General features: G+C 36.4%; 1 protein-coding gene and 1 long non-coding RNA gene across 3 annotated transcripts; both read right to left on the bottom strand.

The window, feature by feature from the left end:
- Positions 1–3,692: 3,692 nt before the first annotated feature.
- Positions 3,693–4,145, bottom strand: LOC134804938 (uncharacterized). Its single transcript, XR_010146196.1, has 2 exons — positions 4,038–4,145; positions 3,693–3,878 (listed from the first exon to the last, which is right to left on the bottom strand). It is a non-coding gene; the product is annotated as an uncharacterized LOC134804938 (long non-coding RNA).
- A 1,553-nt stretch (positions 4,146–5,698) lies between these two features.
- Positions 5,699–21,985, bottom strand: LOC134804889 (enolase-like). 2 transcript variants are annotated; one of them, XM_063778199.1, is made up of 4 exons: positions 21,563–21,779; positions 18,916–19,138; positions 17,381–17,471; positions 5,699–5,947 (listed from the first exon to the last, which is right to left on the bottom strand). In XM_063778199.1, the coding sequence occupies exons 1-4, from the start codon at positions 21,754–21,756 to the stop codon at positions 5,808–5,810; spliced, it is 648 nt and encodes a 215-aa protein (XP_063634269.1). In that variant the 5' UTR covers positions 21,757–21,779; the 3' UTR covers positions 5,699–5,807. The 2 variants fall into 2 exon arrangements, with proteins under 2 accessions (XP_063634269.1, XP_063634270.1); XM_063778200.1 differs by lacking the exon at positions 5,699–5,947 and adding an exon at positions 8,235–9,617 and having other exon boundaries at positions 21,563–21,985.
- Positions 21,986–23,096: the final 1,111 nt, after the last annotated feature.

The following is a 23,096-nucleotide window of genomic DNA, read 5'->3' as shown; positions in this document are numbered from 1 at the left end:
ACATAATAAAATACGTGACTTGATGAATTTTTTATCCGCAATACCAATCCGGCCGGATCCCCCGGATTGAGGCCAAAATCCGGCCGGAACCGGCAGGATTCAAAACCAGACCGGATTGCAATCCCTACATAATAGTGACCGGAAAAAGATAGGCAACCTAGTTGATTTATGTTGTACAAGTTCTATACTTTCCATTGGAACTTATTTCGTTTGTCAGACAAATCGGTGAAATTTGAAGAAAAAATTTTTTTTTTTAATTTATTAAAAATAGCCTTGACCGGATTTCTTTAGGCAACCCTATTGTTTTATGTTCAGGAACATATTTTCTTTCATATTTTCATAGTTTCATCCGTCAGACAGATTGGTGAAGGTCGACCATAGAAACGGGATCGTGGGATCTTAAACCATATTGTTAAGGCGTTAGAGTGCTGCCGGCCTAGCCAAGGTTCGACAACGAAAAGCTTTATCTCTCTATCACTCTTAGGGCTTGCAAATATTCGAAACTTTCAGGTATTCGAATATTCGACTTTTTCTGACGAGATATTCGAATATTCGAATATTTAAAAAAAATAAGAAAAGGAACGAAAAATCGGTTTATTATCGTTTTATTCAAAAGCTTTTTTCACATATTGCTAAAATTAATGATATTTTGCAGAAATCCACTTATTGACTAGATTTTATCATCCTACTCTGAAATACCCACGTTTATAAAAGCAAGTAAATACCTAAAACGCAAAATTAGACATTTTCAATATTTCTTGATAAAACTTTTTATTATAAATGCGTCGTTGCGTGAATTAATATAACTTTAACCATCCAAACACGTATGTAAGAGAGAAAACATTTTAGGAGGTAATCACTAATCATTTTCTGATTTAAATTAACTTCTTGTCGTTAAGAAGCCTGTAAATCTGTGCTACCAACATTTAGCAAGATTTTTGAAAAATTAGTTCTTTCTCAATTAGTACGACATTTTAACGTTAATAATTTGATGCATAATAAGCAGTTTGGTTTTACACGGGGTCGCTCAACAACCGATGCCGGTGTTGAGCTAATTAAGCATATTTTCGATGCCTGGGAGGAGTCACGAGATGCTTTAGGTGTCTTCTGTGATTTATCTAAGGCCTTCGACTGTGTTTGTCATGAAACATTAATCAGGAAACTTCATTATTACGGAGTTAGAGGATCGGCACTGAATTTACTTAAGTCCTACTTAAATGGTAGAATACAAAGGGTCGATGTGAATGGACAGCGATCACCTGGGTCATTGGTCTCTATGGGTGTACCACAGGGGTCAATATTGGGGCCTTTCCTGTTCCTTATCTACATAAATGACTTGCCATTCCTTGTTAAGACCCACCATGATATAGTATTGTTTGCAGACGACACCTCACTTATTTTCAAAGTCAAACGACAGCAACAAGCTTACAATGATGTAAACAATGCCATTTCAAAAGTAGTAAATTGGTTCAATGTTAATAATTTATTGTTAAATGAGAAAAAGACTAAATGTATTAAGTTTGTCACTAGTAGTAACGTAAGGCATGTGCAAACAAGTGTCATTGTGAAGGATGAGGAATTGGAATTAGTTGATAGTACAGTTTTTCTTGGTATAACTTTAGATTCTAAACTCCAGTGGGGTCCCCATATTGCTACTCTTTCGAATAGACTGAGCTCTGCAGCTTTTGCAGTGAGCAAAATCCGTCAGTTAACTGACGTGAAAACAGCTCGATTAGTATATTTTAGTTACTTCCATAGCATTATGGCATATGGTATTTTACTGTGGGGCGGTGCTTCAGAGATAAATACCATTTTTGTTCTGCAGAAGAGGGCTATTCGAGCAATATACAAAATGAACCATAGAGACTCACTTAGAGATAAATTTAAGGAAATTGACATAATGACAGTGCACTGTCAATACATTTATGAGAATATTCTGTATGTACATAAAAATATTGTAAATTTTAGGAAAAATTGTGAAATTCATAATATTAATACTAGAAATAAACATAAGCTCGCAGTGCCCTTCACTCGGCTCCATAAAATTAAAAAATCATTCATGGGTAATTGTGTAAGATTTTATAATAAACTTCCAAACCATATTACTGAATTATCTATTAATAAATTTAAGAATTATGTAAAGCGTAAACTTATTTCTAAAGCTTATTATACCACACAAGACTACATGAATGATATTACAACGTGGGATTAATTGTTATTCGAAATGATTATTTATTTATTAGGTACATTTGATTATTGATGAGGAAATGGATATTCCGATGTAATACTATCTACTTCTTTTGTTACTTATGCTTTTTTTTTGACATTTAGATTTTATTCTAGAAATTCTAGACTAGTATTTTTTTATACAATCTTTTTAATGTTTGACGATCCTTTTGTGAAATTCTTAGTGTTAAATTTGATATGTATAATAATCCAATTTTATTATGGAATAATATTAACATCAATAAATTGCTCTGATAATTAGATTAAGATTAATTACGATTCATAAGAGCTTGTTGCTAGGCCTACATGAATAAAGTATATTTTTGATTTTGATTTTGATGATTTTGAAATGGCCTTTAATTCCATTGTATTTTGAATCTTTATTGACTTTATTAGTCTTGGCAAGTTTAGTTTTGATTCCTAATGGTCGGCTGTTATATAATAAGTTATATAATTGGTATTGGAATATTTAAGGGAAAAAGTTGGCTGACTACGGGGTGGATCATTCGTTAGCTAAAGGTGCATGGTTAGATTACCTAGTTCGGTAGGTTTGGTATGGTCAAATTTGTGAATTGCGATAAAGGGCAAGGTTTAGACTTCGAATATTCGCTTAAGGTACGCTTTTACTCAATAAACAAAATGACCCTTTATCTTAAAACTTACGTAAAGTTACTTGTACCTAGAAAAAGCATTAGCCGCACCGTAATAAAACATACTTTTTGATTTCGTTTCCTTTGAAATTGAGTTAGGTTCTTAGGTTTAACTGTAAGTATTCATGAAGCCTATTGAGAGGAATACAGTAAAAACATTATTTCCTTCGCATTTGGGTACCTTTGGGTACCTACGGTTCCTCATTCACTGTTAATACCCGGCAAAATACACAGAAACTGTAACTATAACGGATGAAAATAGATTTTACCTAGTAATAAAAAATATTCGAATATTCGAAACCTGAGCGGCCGAATATTCGAATATCAAAACAGGTCGAATATTCGACATATTCGAATTGCAAGCCCTAATCACTCTTCCATATTAGTGCGACAGTGACAGTTGCGTTTCGATCGCTACGGAGCGTAAGCGATTGGCATCATGGCTACGCGGCCTGATGGCGACTGTAGGTACATACTCTTGACACGCAGCGTAGTCTCCTCCGCTAGGTATGTACCTAGAGTCTGTTCGGAAACAGAAGAGTCGTGGAATGTATCGGGCCCCATAAGTACATTCCACGACTCTTCTCTTTCCGCACAGACTATCATTGATGTTGACTGTAAGTATAGATGGTCAAGCAAATCTTGTCAGTAGAAAAAGGCGCGAAATTCTAATTTTCTATGAGACGATATCCCTTCGCGCCTACATTTTTCAAATTTGCCGCCTTTTTCTACAGACAAGATCTGCTTGACCAAGTATAAATACCTACCTATTACCTACTTAATGAATGAGTTATAAATTATAATAAAACGCCCATATACCTAATTTGTTATTTTAATTATAGGTATTCATTATTAAATATAAATACATGTATAGACCGAATACCTACACGTACAGACAGTAGTTTATAGTACAGAATTGTAAAAAAATAAGAATGACTAGATCGATTGCATTAAAGGTAATAAGTACCGAAATGGCCAATCAAAATGCTGCATATGATAACCCTTATAGTCAGTGTTGGCCGAAAGTTAATGCGAATTGAAAATGTTGGCCATTAACCATTATAAATTGAACCTTAAACCGTAACGGACGATTACAGTTTACGATTCAATTTATAATGGTTAATGGCCAGCATTTTCAATTTGCATTAACTTTCGGCCAACACTGCTTATAGTTCGTTTTTCTTTAGCCGTCACAATTTTATTGAAATATGTACTTATTATACATTTCTATTGACATTTTATAGCAACTCTATAGCTAGTAGTTACCATTTGCGTTAACCTATTTCAGCAGATTTCTGATTTCATTACCTATCTTTAGCAAGAGATTAGCTATTTGGTAAGTACCTATTTATAACGCGGGACTTAAGAATTATACTTACCTATAGTTAGGTCTTCATGTCTCAAAAGAAATCTATGTAGGGTTTTATTTATATAGCATATTTTTTTAAAGTCTTCCCACAAGATAAATCTGTCATTAGTACCTAATACCTACTATATTAATATAAAAGTACGAGTACTTACCTAAATTACGTACATGACTATACAATTGACGATAATCACAATAGAAATACAGTTCGTCTAAGTTTTATTAGGATCGAAGGCCAAATCAGAATAAATATTCGAAATGATCCTAAAAAATAATTGAGAGTAAGGTCAATGTGGCGAAGTCCGGCATACTTCTTTTTTTTTGACTTTGGAGTGATCTAATTAATAGTTTAGCCTTAGTGACAGATCATTTCAAGCACAAATTAAGCAAAAACAATGGCATTTTTTTAAATTCGGCGAGTAGACGGGACTTCCCGTGCAGTTTAAGGGAAGTCCGTCTAGTTATGATATCAGCCAATATATGGGTGCGTATATGTTCGTAGTCAAATTCCTAAAAAGAAAGGATCAAGACAATGAAAAGTGTATTTTAAACTTGTTAATATACGGTTCAGATTCGAAATAAACACCATTTTTCTAAAACAAAGGCAAGTCCGGCATATACTACCAAAATGGGGTGGTAAACCTTTTTTGCAAATAATTAAACATAATTATTTTTTTGATTTCCGAAATAAAAGATCAATAGTAATTTTAAAATGAATTTTAATCTTTTCTTTTAATATACTGAGATCAAAATTTAATAAAGTAACATCATGCGCAAAGTCTGGAGGATATTTTGATACCTTATCAAATCGTTATAATATTAAAATCGCAAAAACAGTTGGTAATCTCTGATTTAACGAAACTCCGGCATATGACGGACTTGCCTTGAACATAATAGACGGACTTTCCAACTTAGTCAAATTTTAATATGATAAATTGTGGAACGTATAATTACAACACTAAGCTAATTTCTGATATTTTAAAAATAGAATAAAGACAGCTGGTTCTTATGCTACCTACGTAGTTACTTTCTGATGCACAATCTTTTCAAAAACTATTTTTAACAAATTTTTTTCGAACGGCTGTCGCACTATGACTTCGAGTTCAAAACACGAAATCGGATTGCTCTGAACTTGGTTGTCACAGCGCCATCTGTTTTACAGAGACGGAACTAGCGCGAAAAACTGGTTAATCAACTGGACTCCAAAGTCGCATACGCCTTCAAATTCAAAAGTTATAACGTGTTGACGGACTTGCCTTGTAGACGGACTAACCCACAGTGACCTTACCTAAGTATATTTAAGATTGTCAATGGTTCTGTGTAGTCTGTAAAGATTTTTCTTTGACTACCACACCCGCTACTTATGCTACTGACTGTACATAATATATTGGTATATACATTTTATTGGATAGTTAAATTTCAACTGTGCGCGCACTGCATCTGTTGCTTCCTATTACTTTATTATACCTACTCGTACGTTTAATAATGAGATCAATGCAGATATCTATCGCTACTACTCGCTCTAGATAGTTAAGGTACGAGGTACTTATTGATCGCATAGAGATCTATCTTAGTTCTTCTTTGTCGCTGGTTTTGGTTAGAGTCCGTGGGTCCTCCGGGATCCAAATCTTGGCGTGCAGCAGACCGCCGGGCGGTCGCTCGCCCCGCCGCGACCAAGACAGGGAATGCGACTGAAAGTTGTTCCCTGAAACAAGCGCATTTTATACATTTTGATTACACTTGGCTTATTTAACTCATATTCCCATTGTATCGAAGTTAGGTCGAATTCGTTTGTGTTTTAGGGTTCCGTACTTCAGCCGGCAATAAGGGAACCCTTTATTTCATTCATGTTATTCCACAAGAACGGTTATTTTATATATAGGTTAGGGTCATTCTGTTATCCGTCTGTCTAGACCACAAAACTAGTAATAAGGTCTAGACCCTTTTTCTCAGGAACGCGCAGAGGTACCAAGCTGAAATTAATATCATATACATGGCATAGTGAAAACTTCTAAGTCAACGTAATCTAAAGAATAGGCCGTTTATGCCTTATAGCAAGTAAAGGTCTCTTTATTACGGTCCAATGTTGTAAGGATAGTTTTCCAACGGCAATGTTATAGTTTATTATCCCTCGGTACAGTGCAGTTTATACTTGCGTTAGGTATATTAGAGGATCGGGAATAGAATTAATTGCATAGGTACATAAATTTGTACGGAGCCGAGTATGACTCGCACTTGACCAGTTTTGTTTTAATCGGAAGAAATAAAACAAACGCAATAGGAAATTACCTAATTTAATTAATAGCTCCTTTAATGAAATCCTTAGGATCGTATTCTAATATTATCGTAATCACATATAGAATAAAACGATAAATATTAAAAGTTAACTCAAACTTTTCATTAACAAAACAAAGCTTTATGAATGAAACCGTAAAAAAACTAATCTCCAATCTCCTTTCTTTCATTGTGTTTTTAATCGAATTGGGGTGTTCCTAACGTGAGTAAGTATATTTAAGGTTTATTTATCTACAATTATTTAGGCGAGGAGAGCGCAGAGTGGCCCCCGAGGACAATCCAAACTAAGTATTCGCGAATGTGGTATAATACCGTAGTGTTATTCTTTTATTCGTGGGGTGTAATGTGAGGGTCGCGCACGTGCGCGCAGTTATGTTTCCAACTTAGCCCCCTCGACGATATCGCTGATAGGGTTTGACCTGTGTCGATTGTTACAACAATTAATATTTGAACAATGTTGATAATGACTAATGTCACCCTTCTTACCGTCTTGAAATTGGAGTTTTATGAATGCTCAAAGGTGTGGTCGAAGTGGTCGTACCCACAGCACAAACCGGTATCTTTTGACATGAGAAGTGAAGACACACTATTAATCTATGTACCTACCTACCTATCAATATATTTCAACCTTTGTACTTTTTCCGTTGCTAGTTGGTACATTAGAAAATTATCTTTTATGCTATTTCTACTAGTCTCGTAAATTGCGTAAATTACGTACCACATTAGGTACCCACGGTATCGACATATTTGGGAACCACCCTTCACCCTATTTGAAAAGTTGGACAAGTGCATTAATAACAGTTTAGGCGATCTCACAATGGACATAATGAGTGTTTCCGGCTATTAGTCCGGTTGCCGCGTATGCTACTCGGGTGATTATTCATACATATATTAATAATATTATGCATATTTGAGCAAACCACAATTCAAGAAACTAATAGAGTTAAGACTAAGACTGCAACGATTTTGATAGCACACGCAGTGCAAGTGTTAGTTTAAACGTCAAACTTCAATGAAATTATGACGTATTAATAACACTTGCACTGCGTGTGCTATCAAAATCGTTACGCTTGTCTTGTCTTGGTCAACTCTACCTGCATCTACAACCGATTAATTATTTTGAAAAAGATAACGTCAGTGAAAAATATTATGCGTATTTTATCTATTAAAAAAATGCAGAAACGTGAGCCAAGAAACAATGCGATAACAAACGAACGCAGTATCTAATTTAATGAAGACATCATCTGTCGGACTTCTGCGTGAAATAATTACATAAGTGCGCTTTAAGATTTAGGTAAGCGTTCATTAACTTCCTAGCAGGCAGGAATTAAGTAGCTCGTTCTGTAAAATTAGGTAGCTTTCTAAGGTGACACTATCCTCTTTTTAGGGTTCCGTACCCAAAGGGTAAAAACGGGACCCTATTACTAAGACTCCACTGCCCGTCTGTCTGTCTGTCCGTCCGGCTGCCTGTCACCAGGCTGTATCTCATGAACCCTGATTGCTAGACAGTTGAAATTTTCACAGATTATGTATTACTGTTGCCGCTATAACAACAAATATGTACTAAAATGTACGGAGCCCTCGGTGGGCGAGTCCGACTCACACTTGTCCGGTTTTTTAAATGTGCTATAATTTTCAATAGTTATCACGATTCGGTAGACTATAAATTATTAAGTCGTAGAAAACAAAGAAGTATAATGTATCTTGTATCTTTTAATTAAATAAAATGTAAGAGAATACATCAATTTAGTTAGGTAGTTAGTTTGAGAGTATTACACGATATAATTGTGAGAAATTTCATTATTACTGGCCTCTGAAATTTTTGCCAGCATATTTAGCCAATGCCCCAAGTTCTTCCTCAATCCTCAATATTTGGTTGTATTTGCTGATACGCTCTCCGCGCGTCGGTCCCCCGCACTTGATCTGGCCGCATGATAGGCCGACCACCAAGTCGGCTAGGAACAGGTCTTCGGTATCGCCCAGGCGGTCCAGCACACAACACCCCATCCCATTCGCTTTTGCTAGCTTGTAAGCTTCTATGACCTCCGTCAATGTTCCCGCCTGATTCAGACGCAAAGCTATAGAGTTGCTAGCTTTTTTCTCCACTGCTAATCCGATTCTCCTTAAGCTTGTTTGGGTTAAATCGTTTCCACAAACTTGTGCTTGCGTCCGATTAGTCATATTGGACCAAGCGGCCCAGTCGTCGGATTCAAATGGATCTTCGAAGGAGCATACGGGAAACTCTTTTATGTTGTCTAAATATATCTCCGTAAGTTTGTCTGATGACATATACCCTTGTGGGTTGGAAAGAGGATTTTTAAACTCTAAATCGTACGAACCATCTTTGTAAAAGTCATTGGCTGCCGCATTGATGGAGATTTCTACTTTACCCATAAAACCGCACTGCTTTATGACGTCAGTGAGGAAGACGAGAGCATCGCGGTGCCCTTCAAAAGGAATCGATATGCCTCCGTTATCAGCCGCATAAGTAGCTAAAATGCCATACTTTTCTTTCACAACCTGCTTGACGTAGTGATATATATCAGTCCCCATTCTCATTGCATCCGAAAAATTTGTGGCACCGGTAGGCATCACGCAATACTCTTGAAATGGTAGTCCATTCGTAGAGAGGATCCCGCCTGTCAGAATGGTTATATGTGGTACAGGAAGTATTATGGTGTTTGTGCCAGACAAATCCGAGATGTGTCTGTAAATAGGAATTCCTTTCTTGGCCGCCCCGGCTCTCGCCACCACCAATGATACGGCCATGATGGCGTTCGCACCTAATCGTGATCTGTTTTCCGTTCCATCCAGAGCAATCATAAAATCATCGATTTCCTTTTGATTTATGACTTCAAGATTTTGCTTTATGAGTTCAGGAGCAATAATGTTATTTATATTTTTAACTGCAGCCTTGACGCCCATCCCTCGATACTCGGCAGGATTGTAATCACGGAGCTGAACTGCTTCGGCGATTTTTTTAGAGTCAGTGTTTGGCACTCCGATACGGAACAGTCCAAGTTCGCTCACCAAGTCCACCTCCACTGTCGGGATACCAGTAGAATCAAATACTTGACGGGCTAACAATAATTTAATAGGCATTTTGCTAAATAAATTTTAAAAAGGATTTTTAGTAAGTAATATGAAAAATCTATCCGTATACAATTTCACGTGTGTCAAAATGTCAATTTTGTTCTTTACTTGTGTTGTTAAAAAGTAATGGCAGTTGGTAGTAAACAAAATACCAAACAGGTTTGATATGAGCAATTGAGCATACTAATAGGGAATTTTAGCATAATAGGGAATTATTACTCAAAACTCTGCGTAGGGGGAGCCACTAGCACTTTCAGAGGGTCTACTACGAAAATTGTGCCTCTCTACCACTCTTTCATATTCGACCGATAGATAAACAGATAACGAAATGAAAATTTTTGCGTTTCGGGGTAGGTCTCTGTAAACAAACCGCCTTGATGCATCAATCTCATTTTATTCGCAACAAATTATATGTGAAAAAATAACTGTTTAAGGCGTAAGTATGTTATATTATAATGTTAAGTAAGTTACTGTATGGTTTAGGATGTGCGCTAGAGCTATACACTCTAGTCACTGGGTCACCTATTTTATCATATCTGCAACTTGTATTATTTCTACTTAGGTACTGTCACCTGCAATAAAGATAGATAAAGATAAGTCACCTGCAATAATATGTTACTTTTCGAAGGCGGCAAAAATATGTGATGTAATTTGTAATTCTGTTTATTAATTGACATTCATAACTTGGTACTCTATTGTTAAATTCTAAATTGTATCTTAAGTATTATATTATAGCCTTGACATCGGTTATTCTATTTTTTGCTATATTTATATTATTTTATGCTTTTGTAAATATTGCCTGTTTTTACAATATTTTTACGCCTGCGTGCTGACCAGCCGGCCTAGCCAAGGTTACAATCGCTATCGCTTCGACAACGAAAAGCATTATGTCTCTCTATCACTCTTCCATATTAGTGTGACAGTGACAGTTGCGTTTCGATCGCTACGGAGCGTAAGCGATTGGCATCTTGGCTACGCGGCCAGGGGTCGGAAACCGGTATTTGATCCATACAAAAATACCGGTATTATCACGTTCTTTTTCGTTCTTTGGTTTATTATTTCATCTTTAATCGGACAATCTAATAATACAAAGTTGTTACCTAAATATATGATTCAGTCCTATGTAAAGAGCATAAAATAATTCAAAAGTTTGGGCTATTTCGGGGTTTAAAAAAAATATCGGTTCCGAGCCCGCTGACTGAATGCACGGATTAATTTCTTTTATTTTGTAACACCTCATAACTGTGTTCTACTTATGCAAATAAATTCGTTGAATCTGAATCTTTTAATTCTTTGACGCTCTTAAGGCTCTACGAATAAAATCGTGTAACATATTATTGCAGGTGACTGTACCTACGAACTTTTTTCCATACAAATAGGAACAAAAAAAAACAGATTTTTCTAAGATACCTACATTTTTGAAACTTGGTAGTATCGCCATACAAACATCCTATGTAAGTAAGTAAACACGGTGTCGTGTTCGTCGTAAGTACAATACAAACGAAAGCCTGCCGGCTGTCGGGAATTATAGACCTCGTCTACAAAATCTCGCTTACCCCCCTCGTTGAACAATTTACTATTCTAGCACTTCGCACTAGCCACGCCCGGCGGCGCCGGCACCCGACTGCCGACGGGGCTGCATGACGCACGTGCATCATAATCTCCTCTCTGTTTTGATAGGGTTTTACTACCTCTAATTGAAAAATAGATTACGTGTTGCTTTCTAATATTCCTAATAATAAAATTGTTTTAAAATAGGGTACTTACATACATACATACCAACATGTTATATACATACCTACAGTTATTAACTTATTAGCGTAACTGAGTCAATGTGCATCACTTTGACATGCTTCTTTCATTATTTCACAAAAGGCCTGTTAGAGTCAGCCCATAAAAAGTCTGCAGCGGATTTGATAGCCCACGCAGTGCAAGTGTCATTTATACGTTATAAATTCATACAAGTTTGACGTTTAAAATAACACTTGCACTGCGTGGGCTATCAAATCCGCTGCAGACTATTCTTGGTCTGACTCTATTCAGTTACTATTTTATTATTAATGGTTTACAACACTGATAAACTGACTGAACCATTATGTTATTGCAGATAAAAATAATAATTTTATCCATTAGATACTATTTAGTACTGAATCAGTTTTGCACCGATGTCGTTAAATGAAGATTAGTCTGATAAATCAACAGAAAAATATAAAACTTTGGTGACATATGTTTGTCTTGGTGTCAGCTTGCCACACCACACCACAATCTATCCACATGTGAAACTGATTCCTATTAATTGCATTCACAATCTTGATTTTTTCGTTCATCCTATATTTTGAAGGAAAAACTGTTAAACTTCCTTTTTTTAAATCAGACTAAAATTTATATTTTTCTTTGACACGTCCATGTAAGGTAATTAGTTAAAATAGTACCTACATTATATGCTCTTTATAATGTTGTATATAACCCTCTTAATATTATATCGAACATATTATTATTATAGTTATCCCAGAATGAAGATCAATCCAAAATTTAACTAACAACAAAGTTAGGCTATTTGCCTTGACCTTGACTCAGTTTTGCACCGGATCGCCAGTAACTGTTCTAAATACAAAAATAAGCCGGACTGAAATGATTAATAACTATTACAATGGGCATAGAATTCCTTACTTTAAGTGCCACTTGCACCATCCCACTAACCCGGGATTAACCGGTTAAACCGGTAATCCGGTGTCAAATTGTACTGGTAACCATGGTAACTCCAGGTTTAACCGGTTAACCCCCGGGTTAGTGAATGGTGCAAGTGGCCCTAAATAAGATACCGAATTGGGAATGCCTATACTCTAAATCATCGGTCGGCAACGTTTTAGCAGCCAAGGGCCACATAGTAGTTAACGGAGGTGACGCGGGCCGTACTTTGTTAATATTTATGACTTTATGAGACATTGTCGTTTGTCACTATTACATACAAAATAGCCAAGGCGCCTCTCGGGCGCAAGTGGCATGCGGCTCGCGAATCCAAAAATTAGATTCCAAAAAAAGTAAGACAATGTTGCCACTTTTTACTAGCGCGTCTTGTATTTATGTAAAAATAGGTAAATAAAAGTACTTTTTTAAATCGTAGGAGTAAAATTACCAATAAATAAATTATCTTAGCGTATTTATTTATAAAAAGGAATAAACTATTTTACAAACAAATTATTGAAGTGGCAACATTTTCTTACTTTTTTTGGAATCTAATTATGATTTAGAGTTTAAGAAAAAAATAAAAAATGAGAAAAATAAGTTAGGTCGAATTTTACAATTTTCAGTATGAAATTTTATTAAGAAAAATGTATAATATGGAAGAATATCATTTGTAATAAAGTTTTGTAGCGGCACTTAAGAAGTAGATATTCTGCGTATAGCTTTTTCAGGCAAATTTGTTTGTCATCAAATTATTTACATTTTACTGAGGTACTGATATTGACTCAATTATGCAACTAACTGTAGGTGTATTTTATTCCAAGAGTTACAAGCGAAAAAGAGCAACTCTTTAACTTTTATAACAAGAATAAATATAACCATAAAAGTCTAATGATGGGGCATAACATGACTATGATTAATATAACTCCATCAAATCGTGTAAAAATATTTTTTAATACGTCGGTATCCAAAGTCGAGAATGGGGACTATATTTTCTTCTTAATATCGCAGTCGCGCAAATTGCAAAATGTGCTAACTTGCTAAGTATAGATGCTATTCAGTTCAATGTGTTTTTAACAAAGTAGTGAAAGCGTCGTGCCCTATACTGATAGTGATACCTAATATAGAGGTAGCGTATGTAGCCTATATTAGCCTGCGGCTGTCGGGAATTAAGGACTCGAGTTTACAATATGCTTACCCCCGGAGTTACAATGTTTTTCATCACACTTGCGAAGAAAAAACTAAATACGATACGTAGATAATAATAGCAAAAGGGGGCTTGAGTGCTTAATAGTTTTCTAATACACCCCGCCTGACAGTTTATGAAGGGTCTTTCAATTTGCTCCGGTGATTGTCGTCAAACACGTATGTCTCCCTTGTTTACACTTTTAGGAGCCTAATGTGCACATGGACCGATTGTTATAAATAAATCGGCCAAGAGCATGTCGGGCCATGCTCAGTGTAGGGTTTCTCTCGGTCCAACTCTATAATTATACATCTTATTATCATAAGTGGTCGGGAGTGGACAATCATAAGTGGTCGGGAATAATCAAACTTGAAATATAAGCAAATACACAATAAGGTCACTGTGGGCAAGTCCGTCTACAAGGCAAGTCCGTCAACTCGTTATAACTTTTGAATTTGAAGGCGTATGCGACTTTGGAGTCCAGTCGATTAACCAGTTTTTCGCGCTAGTTCCGTCACTGTAAAACAGATGGCGCTGTGTAACCAACTTCAGAGCAATCCGCCATTTCGTGTTTTGAACTCGAAGTCATAGTGCGACAGCCATTTGAAAAAAAATTGTTAAAAATAGTTTTTGAATACATTGTGCATCAGAAAGTAACTACATAGGTAGCATAAGAACCAGTTGTCTTTATTCTATTTTTAAATTATCAGAAATTAGCTTAGTTTTGTAATTATACGTTCCACAATTTATCATATTAAAATTTGACTAAGTCGGAAAGTCCGTCTATTATGTTCAAGGCAAGTCCGTCATATTCTTTCTTTCGACTTTCGTTAAATCCGAGATTACCAACTGTTTTTGCGACTTTAATATTATATCGATTTGATAAGGTATCAAAAAAACCTCCTGACTTTGCGCATGATGTTACTTTGTTAAATTTTTATCTCAGTAAATTAAAATAAACGATTAAAATTCATTTTAAAATTACTATTGATCTTTTATTTCGGAAATCAACAAAAAATATTATGTTTAAGTATTTGCCAAAAAAGGTTTACCACCCCATTTTGGTAGTATATTTCGAATCTGAACCGTACCTATATTAACAAGTTTAAAATACACTTTTCATTGGCTTGATTGGCGAACATATACGCACCCATAGATTGGCTGATATCATACTCGCCGAAATTTAAAAAATGCCATTGTTTTTGCTTAATTTGTGCTTGAAATGATCTGTCACTAAGGCTAAACTATTATTTATTAAATTCTTCATCGTATGCGATTACAAGCAGTAACATAGGTGAATAATTAACGGAACTAGATCACTCCAAAGTAAAAAAAAAAGTATGCCGGACTTCGCCACAGTGACCTTATAGGTATGCTTATTATGTAGGTACAAAAATGGAATTTGTCTCTTCGAACACTTTACTCAAACATGCAAGAGGGGCTTCAGGGGCTTGCATATTTTTTTTACCTACTTATACACAGATTTAAAAACAAAAGCTGTCATCGGTAAGTATTGTGTTCTTATCACTACACCTTATAAAACTGTATACTTAAATCAAAGTCGCCCGCCGCGTCTGTCTGTTTGTGTATCTATGTTCGCGATAAACTCAAAAACTACTGTACGGATTTTCATGCGGTTTCCACCTATCAATCGAGTGACTCTTGAGAAAGGTTTAGTTGTATAATTCGTTAAGGTTTTGTGTTACCCGTGCGAAGTGGGGGCGGGTTGCTACTGTCGCTAGTTAAGTATTAAGTATAAATGAGTTAAGTATAAAAGGTGTATCTACCTCTTTACGCGGTTAAGGGTACAATCATAAAATTAGAATCTATAGCCTAATTTAATTTAGTTAGAACCTAATTACTCTGTATATAACCCGACTATATATCACATGTTTTTTTTAAATAGGTAGGTACTTAACTCATTTACAATTTTCATATTGAGGTAAGAATAATGATACCTAATGATAAAACTAAAATATAAAATTTCATATTTGACGCAGGTAAAACGAGTACGGATTTTTAGTTAAATTTCCTGACATATTACAACTCCCACATTCACCCCCGCAAAGAATCTGCAACGAATTGGATGACATCGCGTGAGATCATGGAGCGTCAGGCGGGCGGGACTGGGTGCGCATCACGCGACGGGCGGGATGCGCTTGCGTGGCCGTGGGAACCGCGCGCCGCCACCACCTGGACCAATCGATCGCGATGATAACGTGATAATGCACACGCAATTACTTCCGAGGCTCATCCAATTCGAACGTACACTGATATCAGAATTTCTCTCGCCCTTGTACGTACGTGTATTGGTGCGCGCGAGAAGCACTATAAGACAATAACTAAATAACATGATATGATTTTAGCAGATAAAATTGACGAAGGTCCCGAAATAGGTAATACCTTGGTTTTGGGTTCCATAGTCAATTAGGAACCTTTATAGTATTGCTACGTAAAAACAATTGTAAATGTTATATTCCTAAATAAATTACTCGTAGATAGGGGAAATTAACTAATTTATTAAGTGTTATAAAATGAATATAAAACTATAATTAACTACAACTAATAACTAAAGCTAAAAAATTAAAAATACCTATGAAAATATTGCGCCCTTGGTAAGGTGCCCATCACGCAGGCAGCGTTCCCGCGCTGGATTGCTATGGCCAATGGCTGCCTGCGCGAGGATCACCTGTGGCCTGCCTTAAGCGTTTGCTGATCGCCTTGTGGAGCCCCCGAGCCCCCCTACCCCACGGACCTAGTGTCTGTGTAGTGTGTGTAGTGTGTGCCAAAGGCTACAAATTCGTAGTGTGCGTCGAGAGAACTATATTTATTCGCTTCGTAGATAGTGTGCTATACTTTCAAAAAACATCTTCAAACATTTCACATGACAGCTACTCGATATAAAAAGAAACTGTCAATTGGGACTATTATCATTCGATGCGACAGGTATAATACCTACCTAGCAGACATAGCAGCAGCAGAGGTAACATAAAGCATTAGTTTATAGCTCCAAAGCGGGGTATCGATCTCAGAAAGGTGCACGGACAAATTGAGGGGCAAAGTGCAGGGGTCGCCTGGCACGGTCGTCCCGAAAACACACCACTTGCCACATGAGTGCACGCATCATTTTTTATGGATTCACAATTGACATCGAAGTAAACTTAAGATAGAAAGTACCTATACATAATACGTCAAAACATGACATGACTAAATGCAATATTGATTTTCACATCAGCTAATATTCGTAAATGGGCTTTTTCTTCTCTGCTAGGAGGGATCAAAGTGCCACTTTTCTGTTCTAGGACACAATTTTTTTTAACAGGAACATGAACATGAACATGAAGATTATTTTCTCATAGGTGATGTGCTGATGTGAAAAGCAGTGTATATCACATTGGTAGCAAAATAATTTCCACCATGGGCGTTAACACTTGAAACCCTCACTACGCTCGGGATTCTAATTTAGAATCCTTCACCTTGTTCAGGATTCAATATACGTCCTCGCCGTAAAATTTGCTCCCTTGTGATAGATAAGTAGTTGTGACACAATCTACTATTGTCAAAACTTTTTAAGAAAAATATACCTAACAGATCGAATACTTTCCTACTGGTCAAATCAGTTTTTTTTTAGAACTGTCAAAACGATTTGCCGAAATAATTAATTTAATTACTTAATATCTTATTTTAAATAGGTACAGGAAACCTTGTGTAATTTGATTTCCTGTCTTGCGAACTTTAAGAAAGTATCGAGTAACCATTTTTACCGCCCGAGTTTTTAAAAATATTTCATACAACTTCCTTACGGTCTATCTGAGTGGTAAGCTTGTAACTGCGAATTCGAGAAGGGAAGGAGTAATAGGTATCTAGGAGGGTACTTACCGCGTATTACCACTTTTTTCCGTTCTTCATTATCATGTTTCTTGCCCGAGCCAGTTAACATGTGACTAGGAGAGTTGCGATCTGCTCGTACCTGCAAAAGAAATGTAGGTAGGTACCAATCGTTAGGACTCAGGCCGTGCATTGCATAGCAATAGGGTACTTTTCCTACTACCTAGTCAAATCAGTCTCTTTTTTAGGGTTCCGTACCCAAAGGGTAAAACGGGACCCTATTACTAAGACTCCGCTGTCCGTCCGTCCGTCCGTCTGTCACCAGGCTGCATCTCACGAATCGTGATAGCTAGACAGTTGAAATTTTCACAGATGATGTATTTATGTTGCCGCTATAACAACAAATACTAAAAACAGAATAAAATAAAGATTTGAGTGGGGCTCCCATACAACAAACGTGATTTTTGACCGAAGTTAAACAACGTCGGGCGGGGTCAGTACCTACTTGGATGGGTGACCGTTTTTTTTGCCGTTTTTTGCATTATGGTACGGAACCCTTCGTGCGCGAGTCCGACTCGCACTTGCCCGGTTTTTTCGAACTGTCAAAAGTGTCAAAACGATTAGCCACTATGGAATTTATACTGAAACCTGCACAAAGTCACGTCCAGACACCTACTTTATTTAATTCCATCCGATTTATTAATATAAGTTTTGTCAAAACATAACAGCTGCCTACGTTTTTCTAATAATTATTTGGTGCTTTATTTCGTGCATGGTGTGAAGTAATTTATTTTTCATCAAACTTGAGCGAAATATCGCTTAAAATTTAGTTTTTCTTCGCATGATGAAAAACATTGTGTGTTACTCCGGGGGTAAGAAAATTGCAAACTCGGATCTTTAATTCCCCCCAGCCTGCGTCTGTCGGGAATAAAAACCTTCGTCTCCAAAATTTCACTTATACCCGTTTCACAATGTACTATTATTAAATACCAACAGGAACATCCCTATTGGCCCGTCGGCCAGTGATATATACGGACTCTCAAAGTCATTTCATATCCGGAGTTAAATAGGAAATATATACATTGGTAAACATCCCAATTAACGCTTTCCGAGTTAGTTTGACTTATCATCTAGTATCTACTGTAATGAAAAAGAATTATAGTTAACATAAACGATGTATGTCGCATCTACTTAAATCATAACATAAGCCAGCCTTATCTATAAGAATCATCCAGATTGTAATTGCATACCCATTACCTACACATGTAGATAAAGGGAGTTAATATTTCGTTTCATTATATTAGGTTCTGATTTTATGAAAGATATTTGTTCGCACTTGCGGCAGGCAGCAGCGGCAATTATCACCAGCAAATTATCTTCAAGTCAAAAGCTATTTTAACTTGTATCCGCACAAACACAGTCTAGTGTTTTGAATGAAATAATGTCCTCCGCATTATTAACACATAATACTGGATTAGCTCGGCCGTTAGTGGGAAACTTGATGTTACAGAAAGAGCCGATAAACTTACATAGATGAATTTAATGGTATCGTACGTCGTACGGACATATTTCATAACATTACTTACTAATTCCCCTAAGAAGCTGATGTATCCTATAGCCAGTTTTAGAGTATCTACTTTAGAGAGCCTCTTCTCGTACGGCAAGGTGGGGATGTGGGCGCGCAGGCCCTCGAAGGCGTCGTTGATGGACTGCATACGCCGGCGCTCGCGCAGGTTGGCCGCCTGGCGCTGCTGGATCTGCTGCTGCGGGCAGCGCGAGCGCCGCTTATGGTGCCGCCGGTACTCCGACCTGCAACACTCGCTCCGTGTTAGCTACTTGATGCCAATTACGAGTATAACATTGGAAAACACACTAAACTAAAAGCTGGGGCCGAATTTACAAATTGCCTTTAGCTCGCTCGTAATTTACCACTGCCACATTTACTTATACCATTACGTTCACCTGAATGTTAGAACTTATTAAGGTTTGGCTTGCTTGAATTATCAATTATATGCTATTTCAGGTTACATTTATTTAGGTAGGTAGGTACATGTATACATACCTACCTACTACCGATATACATGAATGACATCCTCAATCACAAAATTCCAAATTCTGAAATTCTGTGTTATGCAGACGATACGGTAATACTTTTTAATGATACAAGCTGGAAGGACGCAGTCACCACAACAGAAAAGGGCATGCAAATTGCATCTAACTGGTTCCGTGCCAATCTTCTGACCCTGAACTGCAACAAGACTAAGTTTCTCTGTTTTCACAAAACCGCCTCGTCACAACCATCTTTCAACCCTACAATAAAATCCACCCATGTACTGACTTCCCCTTAAACCCCTGCAACTGTAATTCTATTGAGAAAACTAATGTTATAAAATATCTTGGTCTATTAGTTGACGATAAGCTGAACTTTAAACACCATATTCATAATCTCTCCGGAAGAATTAGAAAGTCAATATATATATTCAATTCAAAATCCGTAATTCTGCAGATGAATCACTATTAAAAATGATTTACATTGCGCTTTGTCAGTCTGTGATCAGTTACTGTATTTCAGTTTGGGGCAGTGCAGCAAAGACTTGTATGTTGGAAATCGAAAGGGCCCAATGCTCTGTACTAAAGGTGATGCTCAAAAAATCCTATCGGTTTCCAACCTCTGATCTTTACGCCCAAGCTCAAGTTTTAACCGTCCGACAGCTATTCTTACACAAAATCTGTTTATACACACACAAAACCTCTAAAACATTGCCCTCATATAATATCTTAGTTAAAAAACGCATTTTCAATCTACCAATTCCCGAAGTACGTTCCGCCTTTGGAAAACGTTTTGGAGATCGCATTAGAGTCACAACTTACAATTCCATTCTTAAACAGTGTAACCTTAGATCTAGCACCACTATAGAAGCAAAAAAACTACTATTTAAATTCCTAAGTTCTCTTAGTTATGCCGAGACAGAAGCTATGTTAGATAATGTACTTTAGCTTATTAATGTTATATACAAGTACTATACCTTTATCAACCTTTATTGTGTTGATATGATTGTTAGTTATGTTATAATAAGTTTATTTTGCCATAAGCTGGACTTTGTTTGTAACAATAATTCTGTTGTTTAATGTAATCCTGGTACCCCGCGATACAGGCGAAGCCTAGTGCGGCGACCTCTGCCTCACTCTGTAATTTGTATTTTTGGAAATAAAGATTTATTATTTTTTATTATTTATTTATTTATTATTATTACTTATACTGACGCATAAACTCTCTCCTCTCTTCAATGACTAAGGTAATTACTAAATACATGTATGTATAGGCATAAAATATTGAAATATTAAGTTTTTATTTACCTATACCTACCTATAAAAGCTTTTCTCTCCACCGACTTTTTGAACTACTGTATATACAGTCTAAGAGATTTTATACATGTTTTAGACCTTACTAGTAGGTAGGTAATTATTAAACAAATGCTGCCAAATCGTAAAAATTTATAATATTTATTTGTTTGTGTCATTTGTTTTTCTCGGTATAAAATGTACTAAACACTCAATATGTAAGCAGGCCCTAAGGCTCGCGGGGGCCTTATCAGATAAAATTTTATTATTGATTATCTCCGAAATGGAGTTAAGGTAGTGTCTTTGAGAAAATTACTAAATTTAAGTACCTACAGTAATGCACCCTTGAAATTACCGTAAATAAAGAAAACACACGGTGTATATAACTGCTCCATTTTATTATGATAGAATAGGTATAATCTCCATGGACTTGCAATGCGAGTTTACAAGATGTGCACAGGTTGAGTGTAATGTTAGTCTCTAGAAGTCTAGATAGTTTTTAACAAGTTTATCAATAAAGCAATACTTAAAGTCTTTTTCTATGACAAAAAAAATATCGATTCGAATGTGCTTATCCAAACTTTTACTTTAATCTCAAATTGGGTATGATAGTCTCATTTGTTCTCTTATTCACGTCAGAAACCAGAAAATACCTTACTTTTCAGGCTTGAGCAAAGTACGTAAAAACATGGTGCGCAATAGCAGTGCTGTGTTGAAATCAATACTTCGAGTAGGTAAGTAAGTGTTCATTTTACGTTGGTCAAGTACATAAATATGTAGGTACATATATACAATTTTCAATATTAACAAATCGCCTAGCGTTTGGCTTGTTACTAATTATTACAAGATTTATAACTAAGTGTAAAAATTGTAATGATTGTTTGGACTTACCGTTTTCTTGGTATAGACAGGTTCTCTTGGTCGCTCGCGTATAGACTGCCATCCGACATGGAGGAATCATCGTAAAGGAACAAATCTGAGCCATTCGCGGAGGTGGGTGACCCGCCCAGACTTACGGGGACAACACTGCTGCTCTCCACAGGCAGGCAGCGGTGGTTGCCGCTTATACCGTCCATGTTAAACATCGCTCTCTACTTACACCGGCCACTGCACCCTCACTCAGTTTTTCTTTTCACCTTAATACCATCACAAACAACAATGAGTCTCTAAAAGTTCTGAAGACTTTATGATTAGTACTATTTCTGTTAACAAATAGTTTTAACTTCCGTTTGTCAATTAATTGAATGCGAACAGCGGACTGTGGACATACGAGCCGCAGTGAGGCCGGAGTGCTTTTGAAGGGAGGGCCTAAAGCTACTCCGAGAGGGTGAGCCCCGCCCATTTGTTGCCTCGACGCCCACATTTCATTTTACCCCCCCTAGTAGAAACGGTATTTATCGTATGGCCTCTCACTTTGTTCGCTGTTTTTATAAGAAATAGAGCGGGATAGGAAACCATTTTCAGAATAGGGGTAGTCGTTCAGAATATTAGTATTATAACTATATGATTAGGTATGTAGACGTAATTATACCTGAGATTGTATTGGTCTACGATTTTATCTTTATTTTTATATTTGAATAGCTTTATTTTAACGATTTTTCATTTTTTTTTAGTTGGAGACAGGGACAGGGGGGCACACATTTTTTTCTGAGCGATTATTTCCGAATATATTGATATTATCAAAAAATGGTCGTTGAAGGCCTTTATTCGTTTTGAAAATCCTATCTAACGATATCCTCCACCATTAGGGTAAAGGGAAAAAAAAACATTTTGTTTGGGAGGCACCCGAAAAACTTTTTTTTTAGTTTTTATTCCACCGTTCTATCGCCATGTATGATTTATGTACCTATCCCTGCCAAATTGTACCTTTTAGCACTACCGATAACAAAGCAAAGCCGCGGACGGACAGACAGACGGGCATGGCGAAACTATAAGATTTCCTAGTTGATTACGGAACCCTAAAATGATATCTCTATAATGAAGAACAAATTAAGATTATGGCAGATATATTTGAACGCGAACTTTATAGGTAAAGATATATGTACCTATATCTATTTGAAAAAGTGATCCAATCCGTTAATACTCGTACTATTGATGCTTGATGCTGCCTGTATTAGATACGAGTAGGTATGTAGGTTAGGGTGGCCCAAAAAACATTTTTTTTTATTTTCCTACGGGGCACCCCCTTATTTTGTTACACTTATTATGCTGATAAAATACACCAAGTTTCGTAATTTTATCTCAACTACAAGGGGGTGCTCAACCACTTTGAAAATTTTCAAAGTTGTATGAATGAATACCAAAAAAAAAGTATTTATTATTCAGAATTTTATTTAAGTATCTGGTTTCACACTATTTGCACATGTGATTTATATGTTTTTAAGTAGAAAAACATTTTTATTTCTATTTTTTATATTTTTTCAAA

The sequence above is a fragment of the Cydia splendana genome, chromosome Z (genome assembly GCF_910591565.1).
Source record: "Cydia splendana chromosome Z, ilCydSple1.2, whole genome shotgun sequence".
NCBI classification, from domain to species: domain Eukaryota; kingdom Metazoa; phylum Arthropoda; class Insecta; order Lepidoptera; family Tortricidae; genus Cydia; species Cydia splendana.
The sequence above is the reverse complement of the archived record's forward strand: the minus strand, read 5'-3'. Positions and strand labels throughout refer to the sequence as shown.

Excerpts from the sequence above, each read along its gene's own strand:
- LOC134804889 (XM_063778200.1), bottom strand. The coding sequence starts at position 21,756 with ATGTTTAACATGGACGGTATAAGCGGCAACCACCGCTGCCTGCCTGTG. Across the intron at positions 17,472-18,915 it reads TCAGCTTCTTAGGGGAATTA|GTACGAGCAGATCGCAACTC; the intron begins GTAAGTAATGTT and ends TTTCTTTTGCAG. Across the intron at positions 9,618-17,380 it reads GAAAAAAGTGGTAATACGCG|CCCGTCAAGTATTTGATTCT; the intron begins GTAAGTACCCTC and ends AATTATTGTTAG.